The following is a 20,712-nucleotide window of genomic DNA, read 5'->3' as shown; positions in this document are numbered from 1 at the left end:
CTAGAAGCTTCCCCACCTGCCCACCAGAATCTGGGGTTTGTAGCCAGAATAAAGGGAGGGGTACTTAACCAGGGGACACCTAAAGGCAAACTGGTCCAGACAAGAGGATTTGAGCCCAAGGGAGTGGGGACAGCTGTGCTGGGCAGAGCTGGACTCCTGGCTCTGTGGCATGATGTGCTCCTCAGACTCTGAAACTTACTCTTCTCGCGGGCAAGTGGATTGCTAAGCCCAACAGAGCAGCTGAGGTGCCTCCAAGAGGAAGCAGGTAGAGGGTGCAGGGACGGCGGTTAGATGCCCGGGTGTCCACACAACACACACACACACGCACTGCAGCTCTTAGAAATGTAATCTGGGCGCCAGCGCACGCCCTGGGGATTCTAGAAATTCTACACAATGAAAAGCCCCCTAAACAGCCCCTGAGCTGTGAGTGGCTAGGGCCAGCTGGGGCACTGTGGCCAGGCCCTCCCCAGGCCGAGATGGGCCCCCCCGGTCCCTGCCAGGGTGAATGGCCCACTGTGCCGCCCGCGGCCCGCCTCGTGCTCCAGGCGGGAATCATGCGTCTGAAACCAGCTCCCGCAGGCCCACGGCTCCCACGGCTCCCACGCAGACCCTGCAGCCAGGCTCAGGGGGTGCCCTCAGCCAGGCGGGCAAGGCCCTCTCGAAGCTCGCTCAGCTCAAACAGCCTGACGTCCAGCAGCTGTGCGGCTCGGCCCACCTCAGCCCGTGCTCGTTCCCGCTCGGCCCGCGCCTCCTCCAGGCTGCGCTCTGTTGCCCGCAGCTGGTGTTCCAGCTCAGCATTGCGGGTCTCCAGGTCCTGCAGGGAGAGGGTAGACAAGATTTGGGGCCCCAACAAGTCTAGGGTCACCAGCCCTGCTTGGGGCATCCAGCATCTGAGTGCTATCCCATCAGACCCCACTCTGGACCATGCCATGCCCCCTCCGTCTCTTACCCTCCCTGCAGCTTCTCCCAAGACACTCCCTGAGCCCTTGGCCAATATAAAGCTCATAGAACTGATCACATCTCTCTTCTGCTCAAGACCCTTCTTTGACCCACCAGGCTAGGAACAAAATCCACATCCCTCCCTCCTTGCTCATTCCAGCTCAGACTTGCTGGCTTCCTTGTGGTTCCTTGAACATGTTGAGTTTCTCCCCACCTCAGGGCCTTTTGCACAGGCTGAGCACTCTGCCCAGAAGACAAGAGGGAACATTTCCCCAACTTCTCTCTTCTGGGTCCCCAGATCCTTTAACATCTTCACCTGCTGGACTCGGGACATTCCCCATGAACATTTCTCAGAAAAAGTCTTCAGTGAAAGCCAGACCAGTCAGACCTGGGTTCAAATGCAGGCTCCTGACCCTGAGGGCTTGATGTGGTCAAGCACAGCAATTCAGCAGGGACTCAAGAATTGCTTGTTGAAGCTGGGTAGCTCAATTGGTTAAGCATGTGCCTTCAGCTTGGGTCATGATCTCAGGGTCCTGGGATCAAGCCCCATGTTGGGCTCCCTGCTCAGCAGGGAGCATGCTTCTCCCAACCCCCTCTGCCCTCCTCCCCCCACTGCCATACTCTATGTCAAAAAAATGAATAAACTCTAAAAATTTCTTGCCTAGTCAAAGAATGAAACATTGTACTAGTAACTGTCTTTCACAAAACACTGGCTGCAACGCAGGGTCCTGCCAATCCTTCACAACCTTGGGTAAATCTCTTCCTGACCCCACTTACAGGTGAAGAAACTGAGGCTCAGAGAGGCATACAGCTGCCCAGGACCCATCAGGAAGGAAAGACCCCAGATCTGTCCCACAGAGGGGGCATTCTGGGACACTCTGTCCCGTGATAGCAACGCACACCTGCACTTTCTGCTGCGTCTCCTCCCGCTCGGTGGCATCCACGGCCTCACGTGGTCCACCGGTCTGGTTCTTCAGCGTCTGGATCTCCTAGAGAAGAGTTCCCAGGGTCTATTCTGGGGGTCCTGGCTCCCCTGTAGGAGGTCAGGGAAGATGAAGCCCAGGGACACGCACTCAGTGCTCACCTGGTCCTTTGTCTGCACTAATGCCTCCAGCTGCTCCAGTGCCTGGCTCCCTTCCTTCTCGCTGGCTGAGGGTTGCTCGGTGGCTGCCTGGGCCTCCAGCTCAGCTACCTGTGTGGACAGGAAAGTCAGGCCCTGACACCCCAGCCTGCACTCTCCTGACCCCTGGGGAAACTGTCCTTTGCTCAGTCACACCCCAGACGAGGCACTCAGCCCCCTCTGATTGGGGGTACCACCTCCAACCAGGGAAGACTTTATGGGGTTTGACAAAGGTTGGCATTCTCTCAGACCCATAATACAGAACAAGAAACTGAGGCTCAGGAAAAGGACCTGCAGAGATCACACAGCCAGGCAGTGAACCCAGGACAGATAGGACATGCGGAGGCAGGGGCTCCCCAGCTGCCTGGGCCACCTGGAGTCTCTCGAAGGGGTCCCCTCACCCGCTGCCGCAGCCTCTCGGCCTCCGCACGCTGGGCCTCCAGCTGCTGCCTCCACTGGGCGGCCGCGGCGTTGGCTTCTCGCAGGGCGCCCGCCAACTTGTTGTTGCTGTCCTGCAGCGCGAAGAACTCGGCCTCCCACTGCACCTCGCCCACCGAGCTGCAGGGACGCGAGGGTTGGCGAGGGCGAGGACAGGCCGCACACGTAGCGTGCAGGGGCGGGCTAGGGGAGGGGGTGACAGGGCGGGGCGGCGCGAGGGATGGGGCGGTGCTGGGGGCGGGGCCACAGGTCGGGACATCCCGGGGAAGCGCCGTCTAGTTGGGAGCGGGGGTCAGTCCATCTGGGCGTGCTCAGAACCACGTTCTGAGGGTCGGGGAGGCGTGGCTGAGGCAGGGTTAGTCCCCAGGGGCGGACGAGGTAGGGGTAGGGTCAGCCCCGAAAAGGCGTGGTCAAAGGAGGAGCGCGTTCGAGGGGCGCGGTCCGCTCCAGAAGCCGCAGGACCCGAGTCAGCCCCCTCCCCTCCCCGGGCCTTGGATACACAGTCAGATCCCGCGGCCGGTCGCGCCCCCACCCCCCGCGGCTTCAAGGAAGCTCCTCTCCGCGCCTTCCGTCCCGCCACGCACTATGCCCGCCTCACCCGCCTCACCCCTCCGACAGCATCTTCTTGAGCCGCTCGCGCTCCGCGGGGCCAGGGACGTCCGCGCTCTGGCTACGGAACAGTTTCTCATCGCCTGGGCCGTTAGCGCTGACGAGGGGACTTGGGGGCACCTAAGGATATGGGCAGAAGCGAGGTCACACTGGGGTCCGGCTTCGGTAAAGGACAGGTTGATTAGGTCATGGTTGGGATCAGGGCTGATGTTACTGGGGTTGTGACGGAAGACAGGAGTCCTTTCTAGCGCTAGGATGCGAACACGCCCTTCCTCTCCTCATCCACCCTCTATGGCTCCCCATGACCCCTGGGCCAGAGCTCCGGGAACTGTACCCCCACCTTGCCTGCCTGGGCTCTCACCAAGTCCCCAGGAGCACATCTGAGGCAGGCTAGTCTAAATAAACCCACTGAGATATTCAATATCTGCCAAGGTCGGGGGAGTGATGTGAAACCTCTGTGCTATCCTCTCATGGCACTACCCTTCCCTGGGGCCAAATTTCAACATGAGTTTAAGATTCAGACGGGAAGCTCTCTTCCACACTGAATTCACTGCCTGGACCAGGAATTTTTCATCTCTGTAACCCTCTTTCCCAGCCCTGGGCCTGGCACACAGTAGGTGGTAACTTCTGCTGAATAAATCAATGGGGGAAGGCTCCCAGGACAGTTTTTCACTCTGCCACCTTGCTGCTACTTAGCTATTTTAACCTCCAGGTTTCTACTCTGCCATCTAAGCTGGTTTCCAGGCCTTCAGGGATCCAAGCCTAGCCAGACCCCCAGGTAGAGCTCCTGACACTTTCCCTCCAAGGCTCCTGCTGTAGGTCTAGTTTGACCCGATCTGTGAGCACTGGTCTCCGGCACCTGCACAGCACCCGGGCGCTCAGTAGCAGCTGAGTGACTAGGAGGCATGGGACAGGGAGTACTGACCTGGTGGGCAGCGAGCCCCAGGGCTGGACTGGTGAGCTCCCCCCCATCCTGAGATTTCTCCCTGGCCAGCCTCGCTGCTTCCTTTACTTCCTGGAACTTCTCAGCAAACTGGGGCGGGCGGGGGGGGGGGGGGGGCGGGCAGAGAAGCAGAACAAACAATCAAAGAAAACCCAGCCCCTCTCCCAGGGCCCCACTTGGTCACCCCCACCCAGCGCCAGCCCTGTCATTCTGGAAGGGACTTTAGGAGCCACGCATATCCTCTCATCTCATGAAGTGGAAGAAGGCTTGGAAAATGTCCCAGCGAGCAGACTGAGTATCATGGTGTGGGTGGGATGTTCACAGAAGTGGATTACACGGAGCCACCTTGAGAAAGGGCTCCCCTTTTCCTCTCAGTCTGGCTTATTTCAGCAAGGAGAGCCTCAGGTGGGTGCTCTCTTTAGTGCCTGGGACACTTGTGAATATATCGTTTTATAACAAAGAAAAAGCAAGTCTTGGGCTCAGAGCCTCTGAGAGGGCACCTGTGCCCAGGGAGAATGTAAATCGCCCTGTTCTCCTACTGTATTACCTTTACCACGCTACCAGTTTTCCAATTAGGGTGGGTAGGATACGCTGTTTTTCATTTTAAAATAAATTTCTTTCATTGAATAATTTTTTAAGAAAAATTTTTAAAGAAATTTTAAAGAAAATTTTAAAGAAAAACAGTCACTTGACTGGGGCAAAGGGGTCAGTGCCATTCACTGGTGGGGCGGGTGGGGGGAGGGAGGAAGTCATTTCCAAAAACAGTCCAACAGCAACTGAATACTCAGTGGGAAAAAAATACTCCTGCCTTATACCACCCACAGAAATTAATTCAAGACCTAAATTTGAAAGGAAAATGAAAGCTTCTAGAAGCAAGAGAATCCTCACGATCTCATTAGGAATCAGAAAGCACTATCCATTGGGGAAAAAATGGGATGAGACAATATTAAAGTCTGGAGACAGCAGAGGGTGGAGGGAGGCGATGATGAAGGTAGTGAGTGCTAGGGTGTGTGAGGGAACTCCCAGCCCATCCCAGGCACCCAGAGAAGGTCAGGGTGTGTCCAAAATTGGAGTAGGTGGCCCGCCGAGCTGAGACATGATCCAGGGAACCAGGAAGAGTTGTCTAACTCGGAGGACCATCCTGCAACACTTGCCCAGGGGCCCCAGTGTACCTGGGAGAAGACCCAGGCCCAGCCCTGTCCCTCCCACCACGGAACCCTGCAAGCCCACCTGGGTCAGATGCTGCTCAGAAGCAAAGCCAAGGCCATAAACAGTGTTGGCGCGACTGTCTGCCCACTGCCCGAACTTCTGGGAGGTTTTGGTAAAGGTCATGTTGGGGGTGACAGTGCTGTTGATGATGGCCTGGGGGGGGGGGACACAAAATTCAAGGTTGATGAGACTGATAATAATGAACATGAAACCTCCAGGGTGTCATTTTATATTAGCTCCTGGGAGGTCCTTGGTGTGAGCCATTGCAGGAGGGAGACTGATTCTGGGCTCCTCCCAACCCCAATCCCCCAGGCACACAGCAAGGCAATGACCGGACCCAGGCCTGTGTCTGAGACTCCAGGAGCCTGCCACCCCACCCAGGCCCTGCCAGGACCTTGGCACCCCCAATGCTGATGATTCGGTAGACATTGCGGGTGGCATCGTAGAAGTAGGAGACAGTGAGTGCGTGCTTGCCCGCAGGGATCCAGTTCCGCTTGGTGGCTGGGTCAATCTGGAACACGTGCGCCCGTGTGCTGAAGATGGGCTGCTCCCTGCATGGGGGAGAGCATTTTCAGAGGGGCTAGGCAGCACTCAGGGGACTCAGGGCCAAGCTGGGGAGGCGGGGGCTCACCTGGCTGTGGACATTGGTCAGGCTGGGCTGGGTGGGCTCCAAGAAGCAGCCAGAGGGATGGCAGGAGCTGCGGGCTCAGTCTCTGGGGGGCGGGGGGGAGAGGGGGCTTGTGAGGGTCTCTCCAGGACAGGCCTAAGGAAACCAAGCAGGTCCAACCTCAGGACCCACTGCCAAGGTACACCATTCATAGAACGTCAGTCAAAAAGGTAAGGGCATCAGCAGATCACTCAGAGCAAAAAGACCCTGTCCCTGTCCATTGAGGAAGCCCCCACATAGCCGAGCAGGAGATGGCTCTCTGAGAGGAGACAGGTGGCCCTTGATATCCCAGCATAAACTTCTCAGCATGCTGTTTACCGAACCCCCAGTGACACCCCCTCAATCTTGGGGTAGGTAGAGAAGGCCAAGGTGAACTCCTGCTTGGTATTTTCTGCCACATTCACTCATCACTCCCCAAACCGGGATCTCCATCCAAATGTGGGGCAGGACCAGGCGCCTACTGGGAGACTAGTCCCCCACCCCCAGAATCCACAAGGGGACCCCTCAACTTCCACTGTAGGGCAAAAGCACACCTTGGAGTCAGAGTCCAAATCCCCAGGGAGCTCCCAGCCTAGTTAAAAAGATAAGATGTAGCCAAACAAGTTTATCTCGATGCCCAGTTCCTGGTCACCCATACCCACTCAATACCAATAGGGCTGGGCTGGGTGGCATCAAGGATTGGGAGAGGGGGCCCCCCAGCTCCTCTTGGTGCCTTTAGTCACAACCCCACAGAAAACCAGAAAATGGCTGCCCTAGAGAATTCCTGACCCTCGCCTCTGTGCCCCCAAAACCTGCACCCGGGGCATCTGTAGAGGACCAGCAGGGACCTGGGGAAGGGAGGTGGCAAAGTGGGGGAAGGGAGGCCCCCCGCGGAGCGGCCTCCTCAGGTCAGAGGAGGGATGCCCCCCCACCCTGTCCTGGGCAGCTGCTGCCCCGTCACAGGGTCTGAAACCGGAGTCCCTGTGTGGGGGAGGGGCGGCAGCTCTGGCCTGGGTTGGGAGCAGGTCCTGGAGCTAAGCAGGGTTCCAGGGTGCAGGGGTCCCAGAAACACAGGCCCTTCCGGCCCTGAAGGTCCTGCCGCGACTTGCAGCTTTGGGGAAAGTTACTCACCAACTAGTCATGTGCCTCGGACGCCGCCGGCCCGCGGGGCTCCCGGAGGAGGCCCCGACCCCGCCCGGTGCCCAGGATCCCCAACTGCGTGTGGGGGCGAAGCCCCACCCCATGCGCCCCAGTCCGGGGGGCCTGATATTCAGTAAGGAAGGAGTTCCCATCCGCGTCAGAAGCGGGGCGCCCAATACGCGCCCCGACTTCGGGAAGTGCCACCCTCGACCCGGGAACTTCCGAGATCCGCGCGACGCCCCCCAACTCCGGGCCCAGAACTTCGGGGACACATTCTCCGCCTCCTCCAACCCCAGGTCCAGAACTTCGGGGATCCCTCGCGCCACCTCCGACTCCTAAATTTGGGGACTCCCTGCCACCTCTCCAACCCCGGGTCCGGAATTTCGGGATCTCCTCGCGCCGCCTCCCTACCCCAGGCCGGGAACGTCGGGGACACCGCAGCCTCTTCCAACGCCCGGTCCGGAACTTTGGGAACCCCTCGCCCTGTGCCCTCTCCGACCCCGACTCCGGAACTTCGAGGCCCCCGCGCCCTCTCAAGCCCCGGAATTTCGGGGCTCCCGAGCCGCCCCCAGCCTCCCTGTCCGGAACTTCGGGGACCCGCCGCGCCCTCCCCATGGTCCTGGAACCTCTGGCCCCCCGCGTCCCCGGCGCAGGCTCGGACAGCCGGGCTCACCCTGCGGGCTCGGCGCCCCGCGAGTGTCCGGGCGCGAGTCGGGTGCTGCCCCGCGCCGCCGACTCCCCGCAGCCGGGCGCCCCGCTCGCTTGCTGGCTCCGGGGCCCGCGCCCTCCGCGCCTCCCGCCGCACCGCCCGCGCCTTTGTCTGCGCCTCCGCCGCCGCCCGCGCCGCCTCCGGTCCCATCGCGGCCGGTCCCGACGCGGCCGCCGCCCGCCCCGCCTCCCCGGGCTGCCGAGGCCGCCCCGCAGCGCCCCCTGCCGGCCCTCCGTGGTGGCGGGGGTGGGGGAGAGGGAGGGGCGGAAGCCGGGAGGAAGGCGGGATAGGACCAGCCTTGGGAGGGAGTCCCAGGGAAGAGGGACGGGGGTGAGGATGGGGACAGAGACCAGACCCAGAAGCAGAGATATCAGAAAGAGACACTGGACACAGACGGGTGGAGAACGTGACTTCATCGTCCTGTCAGGGGTGGCCCTGACCCTCCAGGTCACTGCTGCCCATTCTCTAGCTGTCTGAGGTCGTCACCTTCTGCTTTTCATGGGAATCCCTCTCCACCCGACAGAGATTTGGGACAGGGCACCTCTACAGCACAGAGGGCGGTGTCTGCACACAGTAGGTGCTCTGTGGGTGTTACTAGGAAATGAAAGAGACAGGCTGGGTGAGAGGTAGAGAGGCTGAGAGAGGCAAACAGTAGGCGCTTCCTGAGGCTTGATCAGGGATGTTCCATCAGAGTCCTTCCTGCCTGACTTCTACCTAGCTCTGATCCCCGGTTGGGGAGGGGCTTCTGCCCACCTTGTCTCCCAGGACAGGAAGGAATGGATACCAACCATGGTGGAATTATCAGCATTGCTCTGTTGCAGGGCCCCAAGAACCTAGGACAGATGGAAAGTTGGGACCCCGTTCCCACCAAATGAGTGAATCCCCTGAAGGTCCTCAGGCTGGGTTTGTCATCTCTGATCAGAGGGAGCCTTTTGTACAGTTGCCAAGAGGGGGTCCTTCTCAAGATGAGCCGCCAGGATCATCTTCCCCAGACCTGAGTCTACCTGTGGGACCCACTTGTCTATCCTGCGGCTGCCCTTTCTCTGGGCTCTTCCAAAGTCATGCAGGGCCATCGGAGTCATGGATAGAGGGGCTGCAGTTCCCCCGAACCAAGACCCACAGATCCCCCAAACCTCATGTTTGAACTTTCTGATGATCTCAGAGATTTTGCTTTTCGTCTTCTCTGTCCTGTCTCCTTTCCCTGTTCTTTTCTTTCCACTTCCCCCGCTGACAAGAATCATACATCTGGGCTGGTAGCTATCTTCAAGATACCTTTAGGTGAATTCTAGGTCACGTGGTTTCTGGAGACTTATGCCTGGGCCAAGATGGAGTTACCTTTGCCCAAGCTCTTCCCTCCACCTGGAAAGCCTTTTCTGCAGGTGTATATTCTGACTTGTCCTTCCAGGCTCAGCTCCACTGGCCCCTCTCCTCCTGGAAGCTTTTCTGACTCTCTGGGGCTTGGAAGGGATCCCGCCGTGTTTTGCACTGGGCCCCCATCACTTTCTCTGGGATCCCTGATCTATATTATCTGTGATCACTTCCGTTGCGTACAGGTCTGGGCACTCTTTGGAGGGCTAGCCCATCCTGGAGCCCCAGCCTTACCCAGTATGAGAGGAACTGCTCACCCCTGCTAGGGAAACTGAGGCTCAGGCTCAGTTTCCCCAACCGCTTTCAACTGCACCAGGCATCTGCACAAGGAAAGGTTTTGGCTTGGCTTTCAGGCCTGAAGCCACAAAACGCTTTGAACATTGTGGGGAACAAAGAAAATACCGTCTGTTCTGTGCAAAGAGTGACTTTTCCTTATTACCAAAAAAATGATTAAAAAAAAAAAGTAACTGGGAAAGGTGCCGACAGGGCTTAGGCTTCTGGAAGCCACTCAGGGTGTGCTGAGTGCTGGCCAGCGGCAGACCCAGGGCCAGGTGGCCATTCCATGGGGGCAGCCAAGAGAGGGGCCCAGGCAGACTTTACTCCTTGTGTGGGCAGAAGGCAACAACATGAGGGAGAGTGGGGAGTTGAAATCTTTCCCTGGGCCCCACTCAGTGGCCTCCGGGAGGAGTTAGGATGGGGCTCACCTTGAGCAGCCCTGACCTGAAGTTGTGTTACTCAAGTACAAATTGAGGGAGTGGTTTGTCAGTGTGGACCTCACTTTTTTCACCTGGAGAATGGGCTGATGCTTACAGGGCTGGGGGTACAGGGAGGAGGCAGGAGAATCCTGGTAACACAAGCAGCTCCTCATCTTCCTCTGGGTAGATAGGTAGGGAGGGGGGTGCCCTAAGCTACCACCTCCACCCCAGCCTGAGCCCTCTTCTGCCTGGGGTTGTCCTTACAGACTGGGCAGAGGCCACCACCCCAGGGTGGCTGATAAGAAGTGATAGCTTTCCTTTGGGCCTGAGAGAAGATATAAGAAAATGAACTTCCTGTCACAGAAGGGACCAAGCAGAGACTTGAACAGTTTATCTGGCTCTAGGGAGGCTGCATTTGCAGAGTGGCTCTTGTGGGTTAGACTCTGGCCTCCGCCTAGTTAAAGCTGACCCACCTGTGGACTGAGCTAAATTGTCTCTCTTCCCTAGAGGGTTCCTATCACACCAGATCAAAGGGAGTTTGTCACCTCTTCTCAAAGCCACATGCCCAGGTGTGGATGACAGTGGCCACTTAGATCGTTTATGACACGATTTGGTTACTGTCCACCTCTTCCATGGGTCTGCACCTAGAACAAGGCTGGCTTGCAGCAGGAACTCTTTAAATGCTTCAAGAAGAAGAGGATCTCTAATCCCTGGTGTTGGTCCTTGGTGGTCTCCAGAATCACATGCCCAGGGACTGACTTCCAGCCCTGCCTCTTACTAGCAGTGTGACCTTAAAGAAGTCATTTTCCTTTTTTGTGCTTTAGTTACCCCATCTATAAAATGGACATAAAAATGGTGCCCATTTCTGAAGTTTCCTTTAAGGATCCAGCAAGTCCTTGAGTGAAAAGGGCATGACCCTGAGAGCTTAATAAATGCTGGTTGTCGTAACATTACACTTATTCTAGGCTGTCTGGACATATGGTTTTGATCCTGAGCCAAATTCTTCAGATTTTCTTTTACGGGTTGAAGGATCCCAACTAGGCATGAGTTTTCAAGGGCAGAAATGGGTCCAACTTGGCATGATAACCTCTAAATCTTTAGCTAGGGGGCCCTTATGTGCTCCTCTAGCCACACTCCTCCTCTTTCTCCATGTTCCCCTGAACATGGGCAATAAGGCCAGTCACCAGACCTTAGCATCCTGAGAAGCTCCTATTCATCCCTCAAAGTCCCACCTCCAATGACCTCTTCTCTGAGAAGCCCTCCTATGTCTCCCTCTAGACCTTCCCCAACATCCTCCCTCCTTCCAACCCAACCCTGATCCTAGTACTAGGGTACTAGAGGCCCGAAGGCCTCTCAAGACTGAGCTGAGGCCACTCTTGGGCTTGATATCTCCCAGCATGGAGTGGATGAATGGGGGTCCTAGCACAGGTGAATTTGATGACTTGATATTGATGATTCTTCATCACTAGAAAGAGACCCCACCTTAAATTCAAATCCAACTCAACTTCTGCACAAGGCCAAGGTTAATTCATTAAACAACTAGCCCCCAGGAAGGCATGAAGGGGTTGGGGTAGGGGACGACATCTGACACTGGGTTATGGACTTAAGCTCCCAGGAGCAGGGTTGGGTGAGGGGTGGGGGTAAGTAGCACTTGAGCCCCCTCCGAACTCCGAACCTGGATCTGTGGCTTGATTCCCACAGACCTAATTACCCTCATTTGCCACATGCACTAATTACCTCTGCGGTGCCAGGTGGCTGGGCGGGGCTGCCCCACTTTTGGGAGGTAGGTCGGGGCCCGATTATTTTTGGCTGTATCGTCCTTGAAGGCTCCGCCATCCTTCTGCATGAAGGGCAGAAAGTGGGGCGGGATAATTGCGGCCACATCAGGAGGGACAGTGGGAAATTTAGGGGTCAGGTTGGCCCAGAAGTTCCCTGAGCAGGGGGGGTGGTTTGGGCCCCAGGCCTCAGGGTCTTTGGTACGCAGCTGGAGGTTGCAAGATCTGGAGGGAATGAGAATCATCCAGCTCTAAGGTGCGTGGCTCTGGAGGCCTGTTTTAAATGTGACACCACTGTGGGGAGAAGGCTGGGGCGGCTAGTTGGATGGGCCTGGGTGCAAATCCCGACTCCCACCGGTTTGATGAATGTTACTGAACATGTGAGCTCCTCTCTTTGCACTTTTCCCGAGGGACCAGATGGGGATAACAATTCACAAAGAGTACTCTGGGCAGAGGGCACTGCATATGCAAAGGCCCTGAGGTGGGATGGACTGAGTGTGTTGGGGGAACAGTGGGGGCCTAGGATAGCCAGAGAGGAGTGAATGGGAAGAGAGTAGGGATCACTGAGGGCTAAGAAGGTCACAGGTAAGATCTCTGTGAGATAAGTGGTGGTGTAATGTATGAGTTTTGTCCCAAGGGTACTGGGGAGCCATGGGAGAGTTTGGAGACAGAAAGGGAGGGACATCATCAGATTTACATCGCAAGTTCCAGGGCAGCTCTTGAGAGAGAATCAGGTTATCTGTACATGTGCAGAATTTGGGCAGACCCTCCCTCTCTTCGAGCCTCCATTTTCCCATCTGAGACAGATCCTGAGGCCCAGGCAGCCCCAGGACACACTGGACCCTGAGCCAGGGAAGCTCCCTTCCCCCCACGCTCCCAAATTCCTACATGGCCTCCTCTCTGCCTGCCCTCTCCTCCTACTCTCCTTCTGTGGCCTTGAGGAACAGCTGTGGGAACAGAGAGAGGGAAGCCGTCGGGAAAGCAACACGGAGGGGCTCCGGGGGCCGTGTTCCCGCTTGGTGACAGCCCACATGGGGCCGCTGGGTGCCGAATGTTCTTACAGGAACCGGGTGACTCAGATGCTGCAGCCTCCTCCCTCGGTCTGCCAGGGGAGGCGAATCCTGGTCCCGAGGCACAGGCGAGAATCAGCATGTGCCCCTCTGCGTGGCCCCCAAACCGGCTCCGTGGATCCCCGTAACTGGATGCATTGCTCACTTTCCTGCTCTGGTAGCTTCCACGGCTCTGCTGGAGACTTCAGAGGGAGAATCTGGCTCCTTGTTGCTATTGTCCTAGCAGCTGAAGCCCAACTCTGAATGCTTGCCCTTAGCCCCACCACCGAGCCTTTGTACTCAGCCCCACCAATGGCCTGAAATGCCAGCTCTGACACCACCGGTCTCCTCCAGGAAGCCTTCTTAGACTCCCTCCACCGCCGCAACCCCTGCAGATGGGGCGTAAGGGGGTAGGAGGGCGCTCCTTGGAGTCCCAGCTCAGGGGTCCTATTGTTGCCCAGCATGGGTAGGAGCAAAGGAACCCTAGAGGAGGAGGAATCTCCTTGGTCCTATCTTTAATTCCTTTCTTTTTAAGAGAGAGAGAATGGGGGAGGGGCAGAGGGCCAGCACGAGGGAGAATCTTAATAGGGCTCCACGCCCAGCGCAGCGCCTGAGGCAGGACTCAATCTTAGGACCCTGAGATCGACCTGAGCCAAAATAAGAGACAGACACTTAACCAACTGAGCCACCCAGGCACCCCCAACTCCATTTTTATAGAAAAGGAAACTGAGGCTCAGGAGGCTCAAGCCAATTTCCCAAATTAAAAGCTGGCTAAGTGGAAAAGCTTGGCCTTAAACCCAGGTCTGAGAGACCAGACCCTGGTGTCTGCAGCTTTTGGAGACTTATTTAGGAGGGAGAAGGGAGCATTCACTTTCCCATGGGTGGATTAGGTACAATCCAGGCTCAGCTTCCAGGGGTCTGACAGCCTGTCTCCATGGATGCAGTGGGGGCCTTTCAGGGGGCTTCCTTCTCTGTAAGGTGGGGGTTAACCCGTTAATGCATGTTTATTGAGCACCTACTATGTGTCAGCACTGCAGAGGGCTCTGACCTCAGGGTGCTTCAGCTACCTGGTGGAGCAAGACAAATGGACCACGAGGTAGGATGATTCTGACAGCAATTTACCAAGGAAAGAAAACCAGGCAAAGCAATAAGCAAAGATGGGCGGTCAGTGAAGGCTGCTCTGAGATTGTGATTCAGTGGAACAGTATGTGCAAAGGTCCTGGGGTGGGAATGTGCTCAGCTCTTTGGAGCAGCAGCATCAAGGAGGTGGGTGTGGCCAGAACAGGGTCAGTTGTGGGGAAGGACTAGGGGTGGGCAGACCCATAGGTTGGGTCACAAGGGGCCCCATTGTCCCCCAGCAAAGAGTATGGGCTTTATACTCTGAGCACTGGAGAGCCATGGGAGGCTTTTGACAGATGGGCTGATTTTAATACTTTCCTCCTCCATTGTCACAATGCAGAAGGTATCCTGGGGCTGTGCTTGACAAACAAATGACATTGTTGTGAGCACTACCATTATTTCTTTGGGGATGTCCACAGGCTCTGAGTTTATATCCCTCCCAGGGCCTCAGGGAGGAAGTCCATCTCAGCAACCCTCTTTCTGCCTTGTCCAGCCTTCCTTTCTCTCCCACACATTAGCCCTGATCCTGGCCCTGGACTTATCGCGGAGATTCCAGGCCTCCGACTGGACGGAAGCACCTGCTTCCCTGAGCGGCCCCAAAGGAGGTCATAGAGGAGCCTGCTGTCCCCTGGGCTGGGGGAGGGAGGCCACTGTGGGGAAGAGAAAAGATCACACACCAGGCACCAACTACATACACGGGGGAGACCCTATGTCCAGGCTGCAATCGGGGACCTTCCCAGGCACCCCTCCCACAAGGGCCTGGGGTGCCTGGGCGCACATGACACCCCACCACTACCACCACCACTGCCATGAGGGTCCAAGTGAGGAGGGTGAGGGACATGAAGGCAAACGTGCACTACAGACCTGGGAGAATGGCCACTCCCAGGGATTTCCCCAGCAGGCTGACCCGTCTCCTGGGGGCACTTCTGAGCCCAGCTAGAAACTGCATAGTGGGGCCTGCGTCCAAGACAGGGTGCATCTGGCCAAGGAACCTGCAGGGCACACCAGCCAGCGCTCTCCACCAGCTGGCAGTCATAGCGCCCAGCCTGGGTCTCCGTGGTGTTGGACAACATCAGGCAGGTTCAAGGTCAGGTGTTCAGGAGTCAGATGAGTGAAGGAGCTGGCCCTTCAAGAACCCCCTGTCGGGGCAGGTGGGAGAAGGGGCCACAAGGCAGGTGGTGCTGTGGGGCGCCACCACTGTGACATTCTACATTGGGGTTGCTGGGAGGTGGGTGGGGGCGGTGCTTACAGGGTGTACAGGCCCAAGGCCAAGTGCCTCTTCTCCACTCCCATACCTCTTTGTCCACCTGCCCACCCACCCATTCACTGCCCACCCACCCATTCACCACCCACCCACCCATTCACCACCCACCCATTCACCCTGCCACCCCCCCCCATCTGCCCACCTTCCCACAGATGCGGGCATCATCCATGATTCCCTATCCATGCATCTGTGCAGCTCTTCTCAGTCTAACACTCTCCTTCTTCAAGTCCCAGTTCTGTGTCCCCTCCTCCATGCAACCCTCCAGGCTCTTCAGATAGAGCACCTGGCTCAAGCCTGACCCAAGGGAGCTGAGAATGAATGTGTCTGACTTGGCCTCCCCAGACTGGGGGCTCTTTGAGGTCCTGAGGCTGAGGCTCCTCGGGGCCCAGCAACCCCAGTGGGAGGTGGGTACTGAGGAGAAGACCAGTGATCTCTGCCCAAAGTTCATGGAAGAATCAGCCAGGCCTCCATGGAGCGGGGGTGCCATCTCACCCCTCAGCAATAAAGCCACTGTCATAGAAGCCCAATAAAAAGGCCACAGGGAAGAAAGGAATCTGGGCCTGACCTGTGTCCAATTTAAGGAACAGTAAGGAGCTCTGGGAGGAGAGAGCTTCCCCTGACAATTCTGCACTGTGTGACATTGGAGAGCTTACTTTACCTCTCTGAGCCTCAGTTCCTCCATCTGGAAATCTCTCCGTCTCATCTTAATTGCCCATGTTCCAGGAGCCCAGACCTGCCCCAGGCCCCCACTCTTGATGAGAAGCCAGGAGGAGCCAGGCTAGAGGAAAGGAGGGGTGGCTGCGAAGGCAGATGGCTGTGGGGGCGGGGGCAGGGAGGGCACGGGACTCGTACATCTTCTAACACGTCCCTCTTCTAACACACGTACATCTTCTAACAGAAGCATCTTTACATGTTTTCTTTTCTGATTGCCAAAGTAATATGGACTCAGTATAAAAACAGCTTCAGAAAACACAAATGTAATGTAAATAACCGAAATAGCTCCCTTGTCATAGCATTTAATTTCCTGAATGAATCTTTATTATGCACTTGATGACGTGCTTGGTGCTCACTGGTAAGTTTGCAAACCACTGGCAAAAGGAACTCAACCCAGATGTGGTCTCTGCCCTGGGCACGGGCTGGCAGGCACCACATGCTCCCAAAATATCCGTTGAGTACGTGAAATTTTTACAATAAAATCAACACCCAGAAATCCTTGTTATGAACATGATGGCTAATTTCATTCTAGATTTTTTTCTTTTTTACATTTTCCGGCCACAACTGTCTCCTGCTATACATGATTTATTTATTTATTTATTTATTTTGAAAGATTTGATTGATTTGTCAGAGAGAGAGTAAGAGCACAAGCAGAGGGCAGGGTGGAGGGAGAGGGAGAAGCAGACTCCCCATCGAGCAGGCAGCTCCATGCGGGACTCGATCCCAGGATCCTGGGATCATGATCTGAGCCTAAGGTAGACGCTTAATGGACTGAGCCACCCAGGCGTCCCGTGTACACATGATTTACCAGTCGAGGACCACGTTCTGCATGGAGGGACACCTACCTACCCTCTTGTGTTGACGGACTTTACTGTGGTCCATCTGGGGCTCTTTGTGATTTCTTAAATGGATCCCCTATTGTTGGGCATCTAGGTCATTTCCTGCAGGGATGCCTTTTGAGGACAGCCTTAAAAGTGGAATCAGGGGCACCTAGGTGGCACCGTCAGTGAAGCACCCAACTCTGGGTTTCAGCTCAGGTTATGATGGATCTTGGGGTTGTGAGATTGAGCCCCCGCGCGTAGGGCTCCGCTCTCAGAGGGGCATCTGCTTTGGAATTTCTCCCTCTTCCTCCTGCTCTTCCTCTCTTCCTGCTCACTGGTGTGTGCACACACACACTCCCCCTCAAATAAATAAATAAATAAAATCCTTTAAAAAAGGGGGGGTGCGCCTGGGTGACTCAGTGGGTTAAGCCTCTGCCTTCCGCTCTGGTCATGGTCCTGGGGTCCTGGGATGGAGCCCTGCATTGGGCTCTGCTCAGCGGGGAGCCTGCTTCCTCCCTCTCTCTGCCTGCTTCTCTGCCTACTTGCGATCTCCCTCTGTCAAATAAATAAATAAAATCCTAAAAAAAAAAAAAAGTGGAGGGGCACTTGGGTGGCTCAGTTGGTTGAACCTCTGCGTTCAGCTCAGGTCATGGTCTCAGGGTCCTGGGATCAAGTCCTGCATCGGGCTCTCTGCTCAGCAGGGAACCTGCTTCTCCCTTTCTCTCGGCCTGCCTCTCTGCCTACTTGTGATTTCTCTTTCTGTTGAATAAATGAATAAAATCTTTAAAAAAATTTTTTTTAAAGTGGAATTATATTTTCAAGGCTTTTGATGGGTACCTAGGGCCACCCTGCCTTCCATATTGGTACCGCATGTCTCAATTTGTTGCCAGCAGCAGTGGCTGTGTGTGTCCATTTCCTTGGACATCTGACATTTGCAAATAAATATTAGAGACAGTTGATTTGCAAGATGTGATGTGGATTAAAATCAGAGACCCCCAACCTGACATCTCTGGTTTCCAGAAAGTCCCGAAAACTCTGCTCAAATGCCACCTCTTCCAGAAGCTTCCCCTTGCCACGCCCAACCACCTCCCCCATACATCTTCTAGCACTTTCCATGGGTCCTCTAACTGTCTTCATAACTCCCATCTCTCCCTGACATTGTCTCATTCATGTATTGGTTCACTCATCCACTAACCTTGCCGGGCGCACAGTAGGTCATCAGTAAAAATTTGTTGAATGCATGAATGTTCCTGAAACAACCATCAGAATCCAGGGATCGCTGTCATGTCTCGCAAAAAGGCTGGGCACGATATACCACAGAGAGTGGGATCAGGGCCCAGCAAGAAAAAGCAAAATCCACCCCCCGGAAAAAGGCATTCTGGCAAGGTGAGGTGGGGGGCAGAGGCGGGTCACACAGTTCCTGGCCTCTCTTGGCTTAAGAGCATTTCCCTCGATGTCTAGTTTTATGAACAGCCGGAGGGCAAATGAATAGTGTGCCTTTAACCACACAAAGCGTGGGAGGTGAACAGAAACTTTTCCAAAGAGTGACTCCCCAAGGTAAGGGTAAGAAGGTGTCCCAGAAGGTGACAGGCTGGGGGCTCTGGCCCTAGGGAGGGGCCTCCAGGCCTTGAGTAGCTGCGGAGTTGGACCTAGGGGGTGGGGGGTAGCGGAGAGAAGGTTTGCCCTCTCCCGGCTTGAGCTGACACCTATAATTGTCTCCAAACATAAAACACGAGCCCTGGGGCCCCACTGGTTACAGTTCCTGGCTCCTGGTCAGCATGAGCACTCTCTGGACAGAGTAAAAAAAAAGAAAACAAAACAGCCCAACCTGGGGCGCCTGGGTGGCTCAGTGGGTTAAAGCCTCTGCCTTCGGCTCCTGTCATGATCCCAGGGTGCTGGGATCGCCCAGCAGCAGCGGGCTCTCTGCTCAGCGGGGAGCCTGCTTCCTCCTCTCTCTCTGCCTGTCTCTCTGCCTACTAGTGATCTCTATCTGTCAAATGAATAAATAAAATCTTTGAAAAAGGGACACCTGGGTGGCTCAGTTGGTTGAGCGGCTGCCTTTGGCTCAGGTCGTGGTCCCGGCGTCCTGGGATCGAGTCCCGCATCGGGCTCCTTGCTTGGCGGGGAGCCTGCTTCTCCCTCTGCCTCCGCCTGCCGTTCTGTCTGCCTGTGCTTGCTCTCTCTCCCTCTCTCTCTGACAAATAAATAAATTAAAAAAAAAAATTAAAAAAAAAAATCTTTGAAAAAAAAAACCAAACAGCCCAACGTAAGCACCTGGAGGAACCTGTATGGCGGTAACAGAGGGGCCTCCCAGTTCTGTGTCTACTAAACAGCTGGGGAACAGTCGACATGCTTCCCTGTTGGACGCTCTGAATTAATTGCCCCCAAACAGGGAGGAAACCCCCTGAGGGCCTAGTTCTGTCTCCACCCTACCCTCATGAGCTTGGTCTTCCAATAGCAGTATGAGGAATTATCATAAATAAACAGGACTTAGTGCCGGACAGCTTGCATACAGTAGGTGCTCAATAAATGCTGGAACTGGTTATGGTTCTTATAGGTGTCCAAGCCCCCTGTGATCCAGCTCAACCTTCTCTCCCACTGTTCCCCACAGTGCAGTGACACCAGGTCAAGCGCAGACCTCCAATTCCCCTCCCACCCCTTCAGCCACCACACCTTTGTCCGAGCAGTGCCCTCCACTTAGAATGCCCTTTCTCCTTTCCCTCTTGCAAAACTACTCAGTCTTTTTTTTTTTTTTTTAAGATTTTGTTTGTTTATTTCACAGACAGAGATCACAAGCAGGCAGAGAGGCAGCCAGAGAGAGAGAGAGAGGAAGAAGCAGGCTCCCTGTGGAGCAGAGAGCCCGATGTGGGGCTTGATCTCAGGACCCTGGATTACGACCTGAGCCAAAGGCAGAGGCTTTAACCCACTGAGCCACCCAGGTGCCCCAAAACTACTCAGTCTTTGAGGCGACTCGGTACCTGCTCCTGTAACAGACAGGAGGTTCCCTGCTTTGAGGCTACTCGACACATCAATTATCGTTACCATCGTAGGTTTCTGAGAGTGGTTCCCTCCGGCGAAATGGCAGTGAGAGATGGCCTCAGTCTGGGCCTCTGTGGGCTGGCAACTGCTTCAGTGGGGCTGTGTGTCCCCCAGGGGCCAGGCCAGGGGGCTGGGCCTGGGGGAGGCAGCAGGGGAGAGGTGGGACTCAGGAACAGTAGGGCGGGGTTTGGTCAAAGCAGAGCTGGTGGTGGCCTCAGGCCATTAGCAGAAGCTGCACTTTTCTGGGAGGCTACAAGTAAGAGGTGTTGTGGGCCCTGCTGGGGTGAGGCGCTAGTGAGTGGCAGGCTGCCTCTGACCTTCAAAAACAGGCTCTCCCTATGGCCCAGCAGCCTTTGGATGGAGTGGGCAAGGGCTAAGTCCCGGGATCTGAAGCCTCTTCTCTGGCTTCCTCCCAGGCTTCCTGGCCTCCAGTGGGCCCCGCACACAAGGGCAGGGCCTCCAGGCCACCAGGGCAGCAACGGGGCCCTCCCTCTAGCACCTGAGAGTGCTGGGGAGCCATGAAGGTGTATGAACAAGGGAGGTGGGCCAGGCATGACTCTCTGGGGTGAGCCATACGTGGGGTCTAGGGAGGAGTCCAGGTGGGGTCTGGGAGGGAACCTGAGAGCCATGGGGATAGCAAACAGTCAGCAGAACAGCTGAGGACCAGGGACCCTAGTGCATGTGGGTTTGGGCATGAGAGGCATCAGGGGCTCCCCTGGTTTTAGGCTCAGGGGCCCGGAGTAAGTGAGGAGGATGGAGGAGACCAGGGATAATTTGGGGACATGTGGTACTGAAAGAGGGACATAGAGGGAACTTCAGGGCTGAGATGCTGGGTCCTTTCCCCACCTGCAATCCTGAGGGATCACATGGGGACACACAGTCAATAAGTGTTTGCTGGAGGAAAGAATGGCAAAGGGAGGTCCTAGCCTGGGTGGGGAGGATGCGGTGATGGAAGAGGTTTATTGGGCACTCATTGAGTCCTACTGTGTGCCGGTCCTGGGCTGAGCCTGGGATGCTTCTGGGAACAAGTAGAGACCTGGGCCTGTCCCCATTGATCAATGATCCAGTGCAGAAGATATAGTCAGAGAAATGAATGTCTAGGGGGCGCCCGGGTG

The 20,712-nt window shown here is 56.0% G+C and overlaps 2 protein-coding genes across 4 annotated transcripts in view; one reads left to right on the top strand and one right to left on the bottom strand.

Annotated features, from left to right (window-relative positions):
* Positions 1 to 328: 328 nt before the first annotated feature.
* On the bottom strand, positions 329 to 7,908 carry HOMER3 (homer scaffold protein 3). 3 transcript variants are annotated; one of them, XM_047696789.1, is made up of 10 exons: positions 7,718 to 7,908; positions 5,890 to 6,021; positions 5,653 to 5,809; positions 5,280 to 5,411; positions 4,032 to 4,139; positions 3,105 to 3,226; positions 2,461 to 2,617; positions 2,024 to 2,131; positions 1,842 to 1,928; positions 329 to 814 (listed from the first exon to the last, which is right to left on the bottom strand). In XM_047696789.1, the coding sequence occupies exons 2-10, from the start codon at positions 5,901 to 5,903 to the stop codon at positions 623 to 625; spliced, it is 1,077 nt and encodes a 358-aa protein (XP_047552745.1). In that variant the 5' UTR covers positions 5,904 to 6,021; positions 7,718 to 7,908; the 3' UTR covers positions 329 to 622. The 3 variants fall into 3 exon arrangements, with proteins under 3 accessions (XP_047552745.1, XP_047552736.1, XP_047552754.1); XM_047696780.1 differs by having other exon boundaries at positions 5,890 to 5,971; positions 7,718 to 7,907; XM_047696798.1 differs by lacking the exon at positions 7,718 to 7,908 and adding an exon at positions 7,036 to 7,173 and having other exon boundaries at positions 5,890 to 5,971.
* LOC125106094 (serine/arginine repetitive matrix protein 1-like) overlaps positions 7,045 to 20,712 on the top strand; it is a 46,674-nt gene continuing 33,006 nt past the window's right edge. Inside the window, exons 1-2 of the mRNA XM_047739707.1 lie at positions 7,045 to 7,177; positions 7,341 to 7,999. Coding sequence (XP_047595663.1) covers positions 7,045 to 7,177; positions 7,341 to 7,999 — 792 coding nt within the window. The remainder of the gene's footprint in view (positions 7,178 to 7,340; positions 8,000 to 20,712) is intronic.

This window comes from Lutra lutra, chromosome 1, assembly GCF_902655055.1.
Source record: "Lutra lutra chromosome 1, mLutLut1.2, whole genome shotgun sequence".
Lineage (NCBI taxonomy): Eukaryota > Metazoa > Chordata > Mammalia > Carnivora > Mustelidae > Lutra > Lutra lutra.
The sequence above is the reverse complement of the archived record's forward strand: the minus strand, read 5'-3'. Positions and strand labels throughout refer to the sequence as shown.